Source organism: Trichechus manatus, unplaced genomic scaffold (assembly GCF_000243295.1).
Source record: "Trichechus manatus latirostris isolate Lorelei unplaced genomic scaffold, TriManLat1.0 scaffold00164, whole genome shotgun sequence".
Classification (NCBI taxonomy): Eukaryota; Metazoa; Chordata; class Mammalia; order Sirenia; family Trichechidae; genus Trichechus; species Trichechus manatus.
In genome coordinates, this window is record NW_004444100.1 from 4,992,391 (window position 1) to 5,007,140 (window position 14,750).

The window sequence follows — 14,750 nt, forward strand, 5'->3', positions numbered from 1 at the left end:
CTGTGGAAAGACATGATGAAAAAGCTCAGTACCACCAGTCAGAACAAGGCCAGGTGTTGACTACGGAACAGACCATCAACTGCTCATATCCAAGTTGAAGTTGAAGAAAATTAAAACAAGTCCACAAGGAACTGAAGAAGAACTGACGCCTCTGAATTATAGTGTTGGTGAAGAATACTGAATATGCTATGGACTGCCAGAAGAACGAACAAATCTGTCTTAGAAGAAGTATAGATAGAATGCTTCCTTAGAAGTAAGGATGGTGAAACTTCGGCTCACATACTTTGGTCATGTTATCAGGAGGGACCAGTCCCTGGAGGAGGACATCATACTTGATAAAGTAGAGGGTCAGCGAAAAAGGGGAAGACCCTCAACGAGATGTACTGACACAGTGGCTGCAACAACAGGTTCAAACGTAACAACGACTATGAGGATTGCACAGGACCAGACAATGTTTCGTTCTGTTGTATATATATTTAAAAAAAACCATTGCCGTCGAGTTAATTCCGAGTCACAGCAACCCTATAGGACAGAGTAGAACTGCTCTATAGGGTTTCCAAGGAGAGCCTGGAGGATTCGAACTGCTGATCTTTTCATTAGCAGCTGTAGCTCTCAACAACACACATTACCAGCAACACAAAAAACTAGGGAAAAAGTCGACACTACCTGATAAGTGCTTTACAATTTTATGATGACATCACATCTACTTTAAAGCCTCAGAATTTCTAGGATTCTAAAAAAAAGACCATCTCCCACAAAGTTAATCATCTGAGAACGTTTGGGTTTTATGAAGGCCAGCTAATGCACTCCTTAGCCCTGGTAACAGTAAAATTAAAAAAAAGAAAAAATTCTCGTAAGACTCCAATTATTTTTCCTAAACACATGGAAACACACAGCATTCCAGACTTTATATTTCCACTGGTAGCCAGAAATGAAAATTTGGTAAGAATTGATAAACCCAAGTGTGAGCGAAACCTCACTTTCTGATACAGTTCAAGTCAAACTACGGCCCAAAAAACCCAAATTCGTTGCCACTGAATCGATTCTGACTCATGTTGACCCCAAAGGACAGAGTTTAACTGCCCTATAAGGTTTCCAAGGCTGTAAATCTTTATGGAAGCAGACTGACATATCTTTCTCCCATGGAGTGGCTGGTGGGTTCAAACTGCTGACCTTTCAGTTAGCAGCTGAGCACTTTAACAGCTGTTCCACCAGGGCTCCTCAAACAGTAAGACATATAATTTTTATTTTCCCTAAAAAGATAAAAGTCTATTTTTCAGTGACCATGATTCAACTTTTTCACTTTCATCAAATATTTAAGGCTATATCATTAACAACCAAGGAGCAATCCTGAAATTCAAGCTTACTGAATCTTTCTTTTATACCTGTAGGATTTAAAAACTAGAAGAGGACTATGGTAGGGTCTAAATGGACATGGCTTCACTTCTGTTGTTTTACTCTGTGCTGTGACAAAATCCACATCCACGGCAATCTCCTGCAAAAGAAAACAATAATTGTATAGGGCAAATAAGACTAAGGTGAATTCTAGATTTTGTAAAGAGTATGAAATGTTTGCTTACCTGACCATGGAAAACGTCTTCTGTAATGCCTGTGGTAGTTTTTAAAATCAACTGTTTTAAGCTGTCAGCTTTCGAATATAGTTTTTGCAGTTCACCAATTTTTAACCCTAGAAAAAGTTCTGGTTTTTCTAAACTATTTTTAGTAGGTTTGTTTATGCATTCTTTGTTAGGTGTGTCAGTGTGTTTAAGGTTAGGTTTAGTAAAAGAACTGGATTCTAAGAAGGATCTTCTTCGTTCTCTGTTTGTACCAGACAAAATTTCATCATCAACATCATTTTCCTCAGTGTCCAGGGTTAATTTATCTTGAGTCAGATCATGAAGTGAGGGTTGAGGTAAAGAAAATTCTGATTCCTCTTCCACAACTGTAGCAGTATTTTGTTGTTCTTTTGCTTTAAGGGCACGGGCTTCTTTTAATTTCTGAATTTTCAGGGCATACTCATATTCTAGCTTTTGTAATCGTCTTTTTTCCATAGCAATTAGTTCTGCTGAATGCTTTCTGGGGCTTGAAATTGGAGAACTGTCCAGTCTCATCATTTTGTTTGGCTGGAGGAGGAAAATAATGTATGTATTTTACATCACTGTGATTTTCTAAACAATTTCTGACATTTGTGCCATCTCAGTAAAATCCCAAAATTACAAAACTCAATCAATAAGGAGAATAAAACAGTTTAACATAAGTCTCCAAAAGTCTTTCTAGTTAATCTATGATCTACCCAAAAAACAAGAAAGTTAAGACAAAATAAATTTTAAAAAACAGTCACTATGGATGTCTTTTAAAAACAAAGCTTTGTTCTTCTTTTATACATCTCTCAACCTTAGCAGTATCATAAAAATTTGTTTTCCAAAAATAAAATAGTTGTACAAGCAACTTACTCCAAGGCGATCTTGTTCCAGCTTACGCTTTCCTATTTCTTTACTAGCCACTGCCTTGGCACGAGCAAGCTCTTCTCCATACTTTAGAGTCAAAGCTTTCTTAATTGTAACACGTTGCTGAACTTTGTGAATCTGAAAACATAAGGGTAATTCTAAAAATGTATATGAAAATCTTAGGCGAGAAAATATCTTATTCTTAAGACAGCAGTTTTATAGTATTCAACTGGAAATAAAAATATTCCAATATATATCTCAATGAAAAACAATATACACACTATACATATTTTTAAGGCTTTAGTTTATGGTTTTCTTTTATATAAAATTGGATGCATAAATGTATAGTAAATATGAAACTACAATATTTTAATTAAAAAGAAAAAAAGTATTACTTGTTCCTGAAGCTTCTTCAAAAACATTCTGTTGACACTAAGAATTTTTTCAGTTGCTTGAAGCTGTTCAGTAAGTTTTGTAATCTTTGTTTCAGCATTTCGAACAGATTCTTTCTTCTTAGCTTCTTGCTGCACTAGATTTTTTAAAACTGATTCATCTTTCATCAACAGAATCCTAATTGGGAAAAAAGAAAATTCTTTTTGTTAGAAAAACTAGTAGCAGACACCATCAAAATAAGAAAAAATTGTAGTCAGTAGCTCATTTAAAAAACATGTCTATGATATGCAGGTGGGAATTTAATAAGATGGGTATTTTTATGTTTTATCAATCATACATGCATTCAAATTGACATTGTTTACATTTTACAAAAGCAAATATGGATCTGATCTCTAAAAGAAATCATTTAAGCTTAAAGAATATGAGCTACAGTTGAAAAGCTCATAGTAAATGTACAATGCTCTAATGTCACCGAATTGTACACGTGAAGATTGTTGAAATGGCAAATGTTTTGTTACCTACATGCTTTCCACAATTAAAAAAAAAAGTTCAATCTTGGCTGAATCTGACCTTATAATCAAGTACATTTAATTAACTTATAAATCTCTAACTCATTTTGTCCAAAGCAAAGCAGGTAAGGGGAGAAGGAAGACTAATTTCTAAACAATCATACAGATGTATAGATGTTTGGAGCTAAGAAGTAAAAAAGGACAAAAAGACAAATACATGCATATAACTTAGATCTTCATCTTGTAAACCACTGAATTTTAAGATTAAACAAAAGAAAGCTTCCTCAAAAGTTAAACACAGAACTACCATATTATCCAGCAATTCCACTCCTAGGTATATACCCAAAAAAGTTGAAAACAAAGACTCAAACAGATACATGTACACTGATGTTCACTGAAGCATTATTCACAATAGCCAAAAGGCAGAAACAACCCAAGTGTCCATCAACAGATGAACTGACAAAAAATGTGGTATATACATACAGTGGAATATTAGTCGGACATAAAAAGGAATGAAATTCTAAAATATGCTACAACATGGATTAACCTTGAAACCATTATGCTAAGTGAAATAAGCCAGAAAGAAAGACAAATAATTATATGCTCCCATTTATGTGAAATATTTAGAACAGGCAAATTTAGAGAGACAGAAAGTAGATTAATGGTTACCAGGAACTGTGAGGAGGAGAGAAGGGGAAGTTATTGCTTAAGGGATACAGAGATTTTGTTTGGGATAATGAAAAAATTTTGGACATAGATGAGATGATGGTTGTATAACATTGTAAATATAATTAATGTCACTTAACAGTATACTTAAAAATGGTTACAATGTCAAATTTTACATACATTTTACTACAATAAAATTTTTTTTTTTTTTAATGAGCATCTTTCCCATAGAGATACCATATTTCAACAGTCACAACCACTGATACCTAGAATGAATCATAAAGCAGAGAATATGTGATAGAGAGGATGGGGGTAGAAAGACAAACACAAAGAATTATTTTTTTAAACTTTTCATTCATTATGAAAGTTATTAAAGAAATGAAAACTGAAGGAATTTATTTCAATCTCTTTTGAACATATAAAATACTATTTCTCATTGATAATTTTGATGATTTACAGTCACTATCATATTTCATCTATGAAGTACATTTTTCAGATCTCTAATCAGGATGTGCCTTTAATAACTGCATATCACAGTTTGACAGCATGTTTTCTTTCTGAGTACATAAAATGATGGCACATCTTAGATGTAATGAAATATAGCAGGTAGCTCAAGACACATGTCGCTTAAGTCCGAAGACATTCATAAACACTATTTTAAAATGCATTTTGTTTTGTTCAGAACATTTAATATCTAATGTCTTTTTATAAATGGAAAACAGAACAAACTTTTATATATTTAATATAAAACCTCACAGTCACTATCTTATTGAGATGTCTATGTCACCTTATAAAACCACTCCAAATTACATTCCTTTTCATGATCTACAAAATAGAAATAAGAAGAATACCAAGGGGGCTGTAATGCTAACAATGAGGCTATAAACTTATATCCCTTTTCCTTAATAATTCACTATGGATGGATGAACTTTTGAAGCTTGTTTTAATAACCATTAAAATTGTCTAATTATTGTTAGCGATTGTTCAACTTTAAGAGTTAATTTATTACGCTAATCATTTTTTACTATCAAGGTCTGAAGTTTAAGAATTGGTCAATTACCAAAAGAGGACAGGAAAAGTCTACCTTTGCACAAAACTTTCCCATTAATACTTGTCAATCTAAAAAGGGATTAGCTTTTAGGCTCAGAATTATTGATATTAGCTAAAACCATTACGCTCTTAATCAACTAATGATTTCAGGATATTTGGGATAGAAAAAATACACACCCATACTCTGATGTAATTATTTTTATTAAATGTATACGAATGCTTTCAAATAAATTCTATCATTCAAGATGTTCATTCTGAGGCTTTACATATATCCTCAAAATACAGCTGCACCTCAAAACATTTTGAAATGCCTTTTAAACAACACAGTTTTAGAAAACATATACGTAGTGTATGATCATGATATTCACACTTTATGATAACACCATAATATGACCAGGTATCTTACTCACCAGACTAGGTAATGACTATTTCCAACATTTAAGCCCACTTTAAACAATAAAAAATATGCTTCCAATGAAGGTATTTTAAAAAACATGCCAGAAATTTTAAAGAAAATTTCAAAAGAGGAGTCTTACAAATGTCTTAACGATAGATGAACCATGAATAAATCTGAAGGGGATATCTCTCCTTTTAATGCACAATTTTTGCTTAGTATTCTACTTAAAAATTCTATTACTTTATATAAGTGATAATGCAAAAAAAGGTACAATTTTTATAGTTCTACCAAGTGTAAGAAAGAATTTGTAATCTTATAACATGTTTAATAATGACATACATTACAAAACTATATTCCACTAATGCATGAACAATTAGGTATTTACTCAGTTAGTGAGGCTCACCTATGTTTTTTAAGTTTTGCTTCTGCGTCTGTAACCTGCTTTGTAACCATTGCTATTCTGCCAATCCCATCAATTTCCACATCAGAATTTGCTGGGGATGATGAATTCGTCTTCAGCTGATCTGATTTAACCAAACGCTGTTTCTCACGACTAAAATGATCAATAAAAATGCATTACACCACCCAATAAAAACTGAAATTATTTTTTTATAAGAATTTATTCTATTTTATAAAATAATGTAAAAACATGAATCTTATTAACTAATAATAAAAATAATGATGACCACTATGCATGATCCAAGTTGGCATTCAAAGTTGACAATGTAGTTCTTCTCTGAGTGCTTTTATCTTTTCCTAAGCTGTTTACATCTCACTGCATTCAACATTATAGATGATCATCTGGCTCCCCCTCCTGGGTGAGTTATAAAAACAGTCACTCTGCATCTAGGATAAAACTGCATCATTTATTTCCCAATATCATTAAATTTTATATAGACTAAAGGAAAGTATTGAAAACAGCACCTACTTTTAAAGTTAATTACGTAAAATGCCACTTACTTGGCAATCTCTTCTTTTAACAATCTGTATTCAATTTTCTTTTCTTCAGGCAAAGCTTCAGGTGTTCGCATAGGATCGTTTTCTTTTTCAGATTTTGGAGGTACTTTTGGTTTTGAAGCTTGCTAGAAAACATGTGAAGTTAGCCAGATCAACAGCTTTCAATAACGCTACAGAGATTTATATTTTACACGACAACCCAGTACACATTTATATTATTTCTAAATACAGGTAGTCCCCAACTTATGATGTATTCAAGTTATGACAAACCACACTCACAACCGTCTGTTTTTTGGTTTTTTTGTGCATCTTATCGTTAGTAATATGTACTACATACAATGTTAAACTATATTTCTAAGTTTATATGTAATGTTTCCAATCCCCAAAGACAAATAAAGATCAGATTTATAAAGATGGTGATTATAAAAGGCGATAATAATGAAAACTGAAAAAAAAAAAAAAAAAAAAAAGACGTATTTGACTTACATCAGAACTGACTTACAACTGAGTCATCGGAATGGAATCCCATTGTAAGTCGGGGACTACCTGTAACTACATATTTATTTTCATCATCAATTTTTTGAAAAATACAATGTTGTTTGATAGCCACCAAGCTGCACAATCCACAAAGCAGTCAAGACATACAGCTTGAAAAATACTGAACTAAATTACATTTAACAACTGTTGCAATAGGAATAGGGATAAAAGTTGTATTTAGATCACACACTTTAATAAGAACGGTTTACTGGTAACGTAATTCCAAAATAACAATAAATTTCCTTAGCACAGAGGACAATTATCCACCCAATTTTATATTTTGAAAAAGGCACTAGTCAAATGTAAATACAAAAAGGGAATATTTAGTAGTTACATTTATCTAAATTTATACATACTTCATTGTATATAATTCTAACACTACAAATAGTTAAAATATTTCCACAATTCATACATTAAAATCTCTATGTTTAAGGCCTAATTTTCAGGGAAAATAAACTTAAAAGACTGCAAACAAATCGTCTTTCCTTTTATCTTTCACCATTGCACTTACCTCAGCAGTTCGCCTTGCTTCTTTAATCATGGACTCTAATCCACCAAAAACACTATTTGTTGACTTGGAAGCGTCTCCATCAGATTCACTATCATCTGAGTCATTTAGTGTTACAACCACTGATTTATGTTTTGGAAGCTGTAAAGATAATATATTTGCTGTTCTCAATGACAAAAGTATCTCCTTTCTTTTCTTGGCTCTACCACAACTAACTGCACGGCCTTGGGTATATCACTTAACCTCTCTGAACTGCAACTTAGAAAAATAATAATGTCCAAGTAGATAGTCCATGGTTCCTTCTGGTTATATTATGTAACTGATTTTGTCCCACTCCAACAACACTAGCTATATGCCAAAAATATAAAATATTCTTAAAGTCTTTTAAGACACTACTATAATCACCTTCCTCATTTTTATTTTCTATGAAGAATCATCATGCCATCTAAATTAAGTAATACCTTTACAACAAAACAAAAACATTTAAAAAATAATTCTACATAATTATTAACAAAACTTTTTTGTTTTTGTGGTTACATATAAAGGGTAACTGGGCAAAGTTGGCTTTCTTAACACAAGCAAGATTTCAGTTTGGCTTTGCTCCATTTATTATATTTCTAGACATTAGAAAACAAGGTAGAGAGAAACTATCATTTCAATATCCTAAACATTGGTAATATCATAAATATGTTTTTCCGTTATAGTATATTCATTGATTAGATAAATATTAGCAAAGTAAAAACAAAAAAGGGAAAAAGCAAAAATAAATAATTTGCTAAAACTGACTCCAAAAAGACAGAAAATCTGAATGGACTGATTTCTACAGAAAAAAAATTAAGTGGAAAAGTATATATACCATTCTGATGAGAATAATGCTTCCCCAAAAACATTATCACCAAACCCAGTTTTCAAATGAAGAAGCTGGCTGCTTTCATTTCATCATTAATAAATAAAAAATTATAAAGAATAAAAATTAATATTTATGATCATATATGAACATAAGTATATATTAGGGTGTGGGGAGGAACAGAACAGCAAAACTTCATACAAATTTCTCACAAGCTATTTAAGTAACAGAAGCATTAAATATTTTTGTTCGTTTTTACCGAGATCACAGTTCGTGGAAGACGAGGTCCTCTGTGAAACTTTGGATTCTGTACCCTAGGCTGAGATACTGTATTAATACTGACTATTGTTAAATTGCTTCTTGGCACAGGCTGTGAATTGTTCAGAACTGGAGGTGAAGGTGGGTCACTATTACTAGATGTTTCCTAAATAAGAAAAAGAAAACATTTTTAAGGATAAAGAAATTTTTGTAATCTTTTAAAAATCTTGAGCAAATTATTTATTAGACTTATCCCTTCATTGCTGAAAAAGCCCAGTGAATCCTAAGTAAGCAGTGAAGAACAGGCCTACCCTAAAACTAAGCTCCAGGGCACAACCAATTTAGGTCCAAGAACCTAAATTACCTCTGGCTTAAAAGCTCTTTTATTTGCTAGAGATTTAAGTAGCTCTTCTCGAAGCAGCATTTCTTCCTCCTCTTCCTCGTCTGCAAAAGGTGGTTTTGGAGGCTGTTCTGGATCTTCCGGTGGGAGAGGTGGTAGAGGTGGTGGAGGAGGTAGAGGTTCAAGAGAAACACACAAGCCTTCCACATAAGGCTGGCTCAGAGGTGGCACAGACTAGTTATTTTTTAAAAAGAAATAATAATTATGATGCAGATTTTATGAACTCCAAATGCTTATCTCTGGAATAATATTAAATTAGAAAAAGGTTAAAATTTAGGTTATTATTTTAGCTGGAAGGAGAAGTGAACTAAGTATACTGGAAATCTCAAAACTAACGCAGAATTCAATCTTCAACCATGAAAAAGACATTATTTTGCAATTAAAAAAAAATTGAAACATTTAACTTATGAACTTCAAGGTAATCATAAAAACTTTTTGTTCTCCTTCTTATCCCCATTTAGCATTCTGTAAGACACAGAAATCAAATTATACATGGTCTTTCCCTCTAGATAATTACCTGGAAACAAGTAGACTTATTGAAAATTAAGAACATTTTATCATATTTAAGAAAAAACGTTAAGAACTAAGTGTCAAGAACAAGCATCACTAGTCTTTTAAATCCTTGTGATGAGGCTTTTAAAAAATTGTCTGTAAAGAAAACTAATTTTACAGAAATCTCTGATTTTGGAGATTTTGCTTCAAGGATCTTTCAGTATTTTTCTTGGCATTTAGCTCGCTCACTCTCCATTTCCCAAAAGAAAATATTTCCATTTCTCTCTCTCTTGTCTCTATGCTCTAAGATTACTCTCACCATAAGCTTCCTAGGAAGACACCAGACGTCTACCTAGAACTGTGAAATGGCAAGGTTCCCTCTTACCTATTGAGAGATATTCAGTTTGGTCTCTAGGTCCTCTCAAACCTAGAAATAACTTGAGAACTTTTACCTTGTGATTCTCCCTGACTGCTAGTTCCTGCCCCTCTCTTTTTTTAAATGGGGGATGGGAATTTCATCTAAGAGGAAAATAGGGAAAAAGAAATCGACTTCCACAGGCAATGTTTTCCTTTGGCTTGATTTTTAAGTTAAAAATAACTGTGCTCTCATCAAAACGGAAGAAAGGAGAGTTAATTTTTGGAAGCCTCCTAAATCTCAAAGCATCCTTAAATCTCCAAAACAACAGATAATTCTATTCTGCTTTGGATTAAATTTTCTGAGAAACTACTAGCTGAGAACTGACTTGATGGAGCCTAACAACAGTAACAACTCCCTGAGACACAAAAAAAAGAAGAAAGAAGGAAACATGCCAGGTACTGAAAGAAAACAGCTATGAGATTAGCTCTGAAAAACCAACCAAATGCACAGCCTGCTAGAAATACCAACTATTTATTCTACAGCTCTCATAGTTTTTAGTTTTGGTTAGCAATTCTGATTTTTAAATCCCTCTTAAAGCTAATCATTCATTAATTACATGCTAGTTTTTCAAAAACAAAGTAGAAAAGACAGGTAACAAATTAGAAAAGACAAAATATAACAAGAGGATTTTCTTAGAAATCACATCAATTCAGACTTACAGAAACCTGAGGTGGTGGAGGCAAAGAAATAGATGATGCTGAAGAAAAATACCCCAATGAACATTCAGAAAAAAATGGTGGTTGCACCGGTGAAGGAACTGTTATTTAAAAAAAAAAAAAAAAAAAAACTGTCAGAGAAATACTTAAAGGAAAAAGTAAATGCTACAGTATGTCTAAAGAAATAAATATATCTATGTAGAGTACACTTTAGATTTTATCAAACTCTAATAAAATCTTTAACCTCTATGAGACCACCTCCATTTCTTTAAATTACCCTTCTATCATCAAAAAGTTATTCACTTAAGTTAGCATTTAGTCTCTAAAAACTCTCTACTTTGTTCCACTTTTCATCTAAGGATGACAGCAGGGAATAGAGCAAGAAAGGCCACAAACACGCTTTTTAAAGAATAATAAAATGAAAAACAATTCCCCAGGACTCTGCTGGAGTGGCCTAACAGAAGGAAAAGAGTGATAAGGTGACTCCATTCTTCCCCTCATGTGGAGCAAAGAAAGTGAGGAAATGGAACTATATAAGTAGTGTACGAAACAGGAACGAAAAGCACTACCTACTGCATCTCACCGATAAGGTGCACTTTTTTTTTCACATTTTAGTAAGTCTGAAATAGTTACAACTCATGTATCTCAATGTTAACTGCATTCTGTTAACAGCCTAAGTCTCATATGTTTTAATTAATTACAGAATATATCTCTCACAGCCAGTCATTCCTGATCATAAACAAAAGCAAGTCTCTGGCTCTCAAAGACAAAAGCCAGATCTGGGACATGCACCCTAATTTAGGTAACAGCCCTGATCAGTTCTAACCAGCCTTTTCTGAGATGCCACTGGTATCACTTTCCATCTCCAAATTGCTACAATTTATCAACACTGGAAGGAAATAGGAAGACTAAAAGCAAGAAAGACTTTTTTTCCTCTCACTAAAACACAAAGTATCTTAGATAAAAAGATACTTAAGAGATCAAAGTTTTTTGTTTTTTTTAAGAGCAGTGTTTCCATCTCTCACAATCTTCACTTTTTAGATCAAACAAATAGTGACCTTTACGTAAAGTTTAAACAATTTTTTTAAGGCTGTCTAAAAAGAAATACTTGGAAATAAAGGTTAATATTACATATTTGAGGTCTGTTCCCTAAGTATTTACAGAACCAAATAATGTCTAGGGTTGTACAATCTACTACTAAATCTCACTTTTATTACGTACTTCTTTACAAAGTTTGGGTAACTAAGTGACCATTAGCTATCTAATAATTATGAATACACAAAAGTTTCACATTTTGGCTCTTACCTGGAGAACTGGTTTCACTATCTGTATCCATAGCAACTTCTTCATAGTTATCATATTGATAAATGCCTCCTCCACTATCAGTAGGCTGCTTATCTAAGGATCGCCTCAGGTCAGGATCTGAAGACTAAGTACACAACAAGTTTTTTGGTTTCAAAGCACTCAGTCTTAGGCTCTTCCTCAGGCAGAAATCAGAAAACAATTGACAGTTACCTTCTAGGGAACAGTATCAGAGATCATAGTGGTCTACTTAGACTCGTCTATCACATTTGATTTGGGAAATTTGATTTACATGACAAGTATACTGTCCTTGACATTTTATAACTGAATCATCAGACAGATGAATGGAACCTAGCAAATACTATCTAGACAAGTGATATCTCTCAGTTAACTGAGCTGCTAAGTAATCAGCTATTCCTCTATAAAATGACACTAAGCTTTTGAACATCTGATGGTCTCTTTATCAATAAGAAACTAAAGGAATAAATGTAAATTTTATTTCATCAAGATTTTAGAATATTTCAAAAAGAATCCAGTAACATCAATGTTAATTATGAATAAATTAATGATAGCTAAATACTAGAAACTCTGAGTCTGTATGTTTTGATGTGTGTTGTATGTTGTTTCATAACAAACTAAAACCCAGCAAAACCTATCTAGATGAAAATAAAAGAGTAATGTAAAAAGAATACAGTAATTATCTCTAGAAAAAGTTTATCAAAGTGCTTGTTGTAAGTTCTAAGTATGAATATTTATAATATTCCTTGCCTAAGCAAATGTAACTCCTGGCTCCCTTCAATTAAAGAGCTTTTTCTTTTACTCTTTAATATCCTTCTATTCTTGAAGCTCAAAATTTTGAAAACTGTCACTGATAATAGCACTAGATCAAAAGTAAACTGGTGGTTTGCTTTGTGATACTATCTATAAAACAATGACTTACTCTGTCATTAGCAATGACTTATACATAATAAATGCTCAACAAATACTTGATAATATAAAGTAGCCACAAACACTACTACTACTATATGACTACTAGTAACATATGACACATATGCCAGTACTATGTGGTGATTTAACAACATTCTTTAAGACAGTCCAAACCAATTAATCTCGCACTTACATTGCTGATTCTACATTACTAAGCTATGAAAAACTAATGAAATTCTACTTCTGTACTGAGGGAACAGTCATTTTTGGAATAAATCCTCACTAGAATGTAGTAATCCTACTTACTTTTAAATAGAGAATGATGAAAGAGCTAAAAACAGTTTTCATTAACCCCAATTTTAGTCTTCCTTCTATTCTAATATCTATAACTACAAAAGACTCATTCCCAATTATAACCTACCTCCCCTTCTCCCCCAAAAGAACTATATAATAAGCTATATCAGACATAAGGAGCCCTGGTGGCACATGGTTAAGCACTCGTCTGCTAACTGAAAGATTGGCAGTTCGAACCCACCCCGCAGCTTTGCAGGAGAAGACCTGGCAATCTGCTCTTGTAGAGGTTACAGCCAAGAAAACCCTATGGGGCAATTCTACTCTGTCACATGTGGTCACTGTGAGTTGAAATCAACTGAGTGGCACCTAACAACAACATCAAACATAAGATGTTTATCATTTTTCTTAGTGGCTAAATCTATGAAGTAAGACTATAAACCAAAAAACCAAACCCACTGCTTTCAAGTTGATTCAGACTCATAGTGACCCTGTAGGACAGGGAAGAAGTGCAGAACTGCTGCATAGGGTTTCCAAGGCTATAAATCTTTACGGAAGCAGTCTGCCACATCTTTGTCCCGTTGAGGGGCTGACGGGTTCGAACTGCTGACCTTTTGTTTGGCAGCCGAGCCTATAAGTACACTTAAATACGAGTAATGTCATGATTTTATTTTTAAAATACGCTGCTGCTTTGGATAAAACTATTTTGCATTCCTCACTTTACTTCCTGATCGCCTCTTTCCACCGACCAGTTTCATGAATCGATTGTACTGTTCTTCCTGATTTGAGAGATCTCGAATTTTTCTGATTTCTTCTTCTCTTTTCCTTCTCTCTTCTTCTTCAGCTTGTTTCCTCTGATCCTCTTCTTTCTGTCTTTCCTGTTCTTTTTGTTGCTGTAATTTCTTCCACGCCTTTGTTTGCTGCTTCCGCAAGGCTTGCTTAGCTTTAAATGAGAAATACAGAAACACCAGTATAATACAATGTTAGAACTTTCTAGGAGATAAAAGGAGCTTTAAAAATTATTGTCATTATCATATATATCTAGAACCTATACTGATATATGAAATCAATGAAAAGAATTTAACAGAAATGATCACCTGTAGCGCTAACTTTTTTGGCCGAATGTGTTTTTGTACTGGTTTTAACTTTTTGCTGTACGGTTTTCGTCTTAGTCAACTTTTCTTTGCTTTCCTTCATCACCTGCTGTTCTTTTTGTTGCCATTTTTTACTAGCTGACTGAAGAGCCAAAAGACGAAGCTGTAATTCAGATAGTTCCTCTTCATCTTCCCCAAGTTTCTTTAAAAAAAAAAAAAAGTTGCAATTTTAAAATTCCATTATTTGACCTTAAACAGTGTACCAGGTCATAAACCTTTTTTTTTTTTAATTGTACTTCAGGTGGAGGCTTACAGAACAAACAGTTTCTCATGAAACAGTAGTACACATATTGTTTTATGACATTGGTTAACAACCCCACAACATGTCAACCGTCTAACTCCTCAACCTTTTTTTTTGGTGAAAATACACATAGCCAAAGACACACCATTTCAAAAATTTCTACATGCACAGTTCAGTGACACTGACTACGCTCTTCCAATTGTGCTGCTATTCTCAAGATGAAGGCTTACAGAACAAAATAGTTTCTCATTTAACAGTTACTACACGTTACCCTATGACAATGGTTAACAATCTCACAAC

General features: G+C 33.2%; 1 protein-coding gene across 7 annotated transcripts in view; it reads right to left on the bottom strand.

Moving 5' to 3' along the window:
• Positions 1 to 14,750, bottom strand: part of ZFC3H1 (zinc finger C3H1-type containing) — a 64,992-nt gene that overhangs the window by 24,356 nt on the left and 25,886 nt on the right. For 5 of the 7 annotated variants that reach the window (XM_023740832.1, XM_023740837.1, XM_023740835.1 and 2 more), the window contains 13 exons: positions 14,153 to 14,351; positions 13,775 to 13,998; positions 11,841 to 11,964; positions 10,539 to 10,636; positions 8,934 to 9,143; positions 8,571 to 8,735; positions 7,468 to 7,605; positions 6,423 to 6,544; positions 5,866 to 6,015; positions 2,843 to 3,017; positions 2,454 to 2,585; positions 1,581 to 2,123; positions 1,368 to 1,495 (listed from right to left, as the gene is read on the bottom strand). In XM_023740832.1, the coding sequence (XP_023596600.1) occupies positions 1,368 to 1,495; positions 1,581 to 2,123; positions 2,454 to 2,585; positions 2,843 to 3,017; positions 5,866 to 6,015; positions 6,423 to 6,544; positions 7,468 to 7,605; positions 8,571 to 8,735; positions 8,934 to 9,143; positions 10,539 to 10,636; positions 11,841 to 11,964; positions 13,775 to 13,998; positions 14,153 to 14,351 (2,408 nt within the window). The remainder of the gene's footprint in view (positions 1 to 1,367; positions 1,496 to 1,580; positions 2,124 to 2,453; positions 2,586 to 2,842; positions 3,018 to 5,865; positions 6,016 to 6,422; positions 6,545 to 7,467; positions 7,606 to 8,570; positions 8,736 to 8,933; positions 9,144 to 10,538; positions 10,637 to 11,840; positions 11,965 to 13,774; positions 13,999 to 14,152; positions 14,352 to 14,750) is intronic. The other 2 variants (XM_004386450.3, XM_023740833.1) reach the window with 2 other exon arrangements.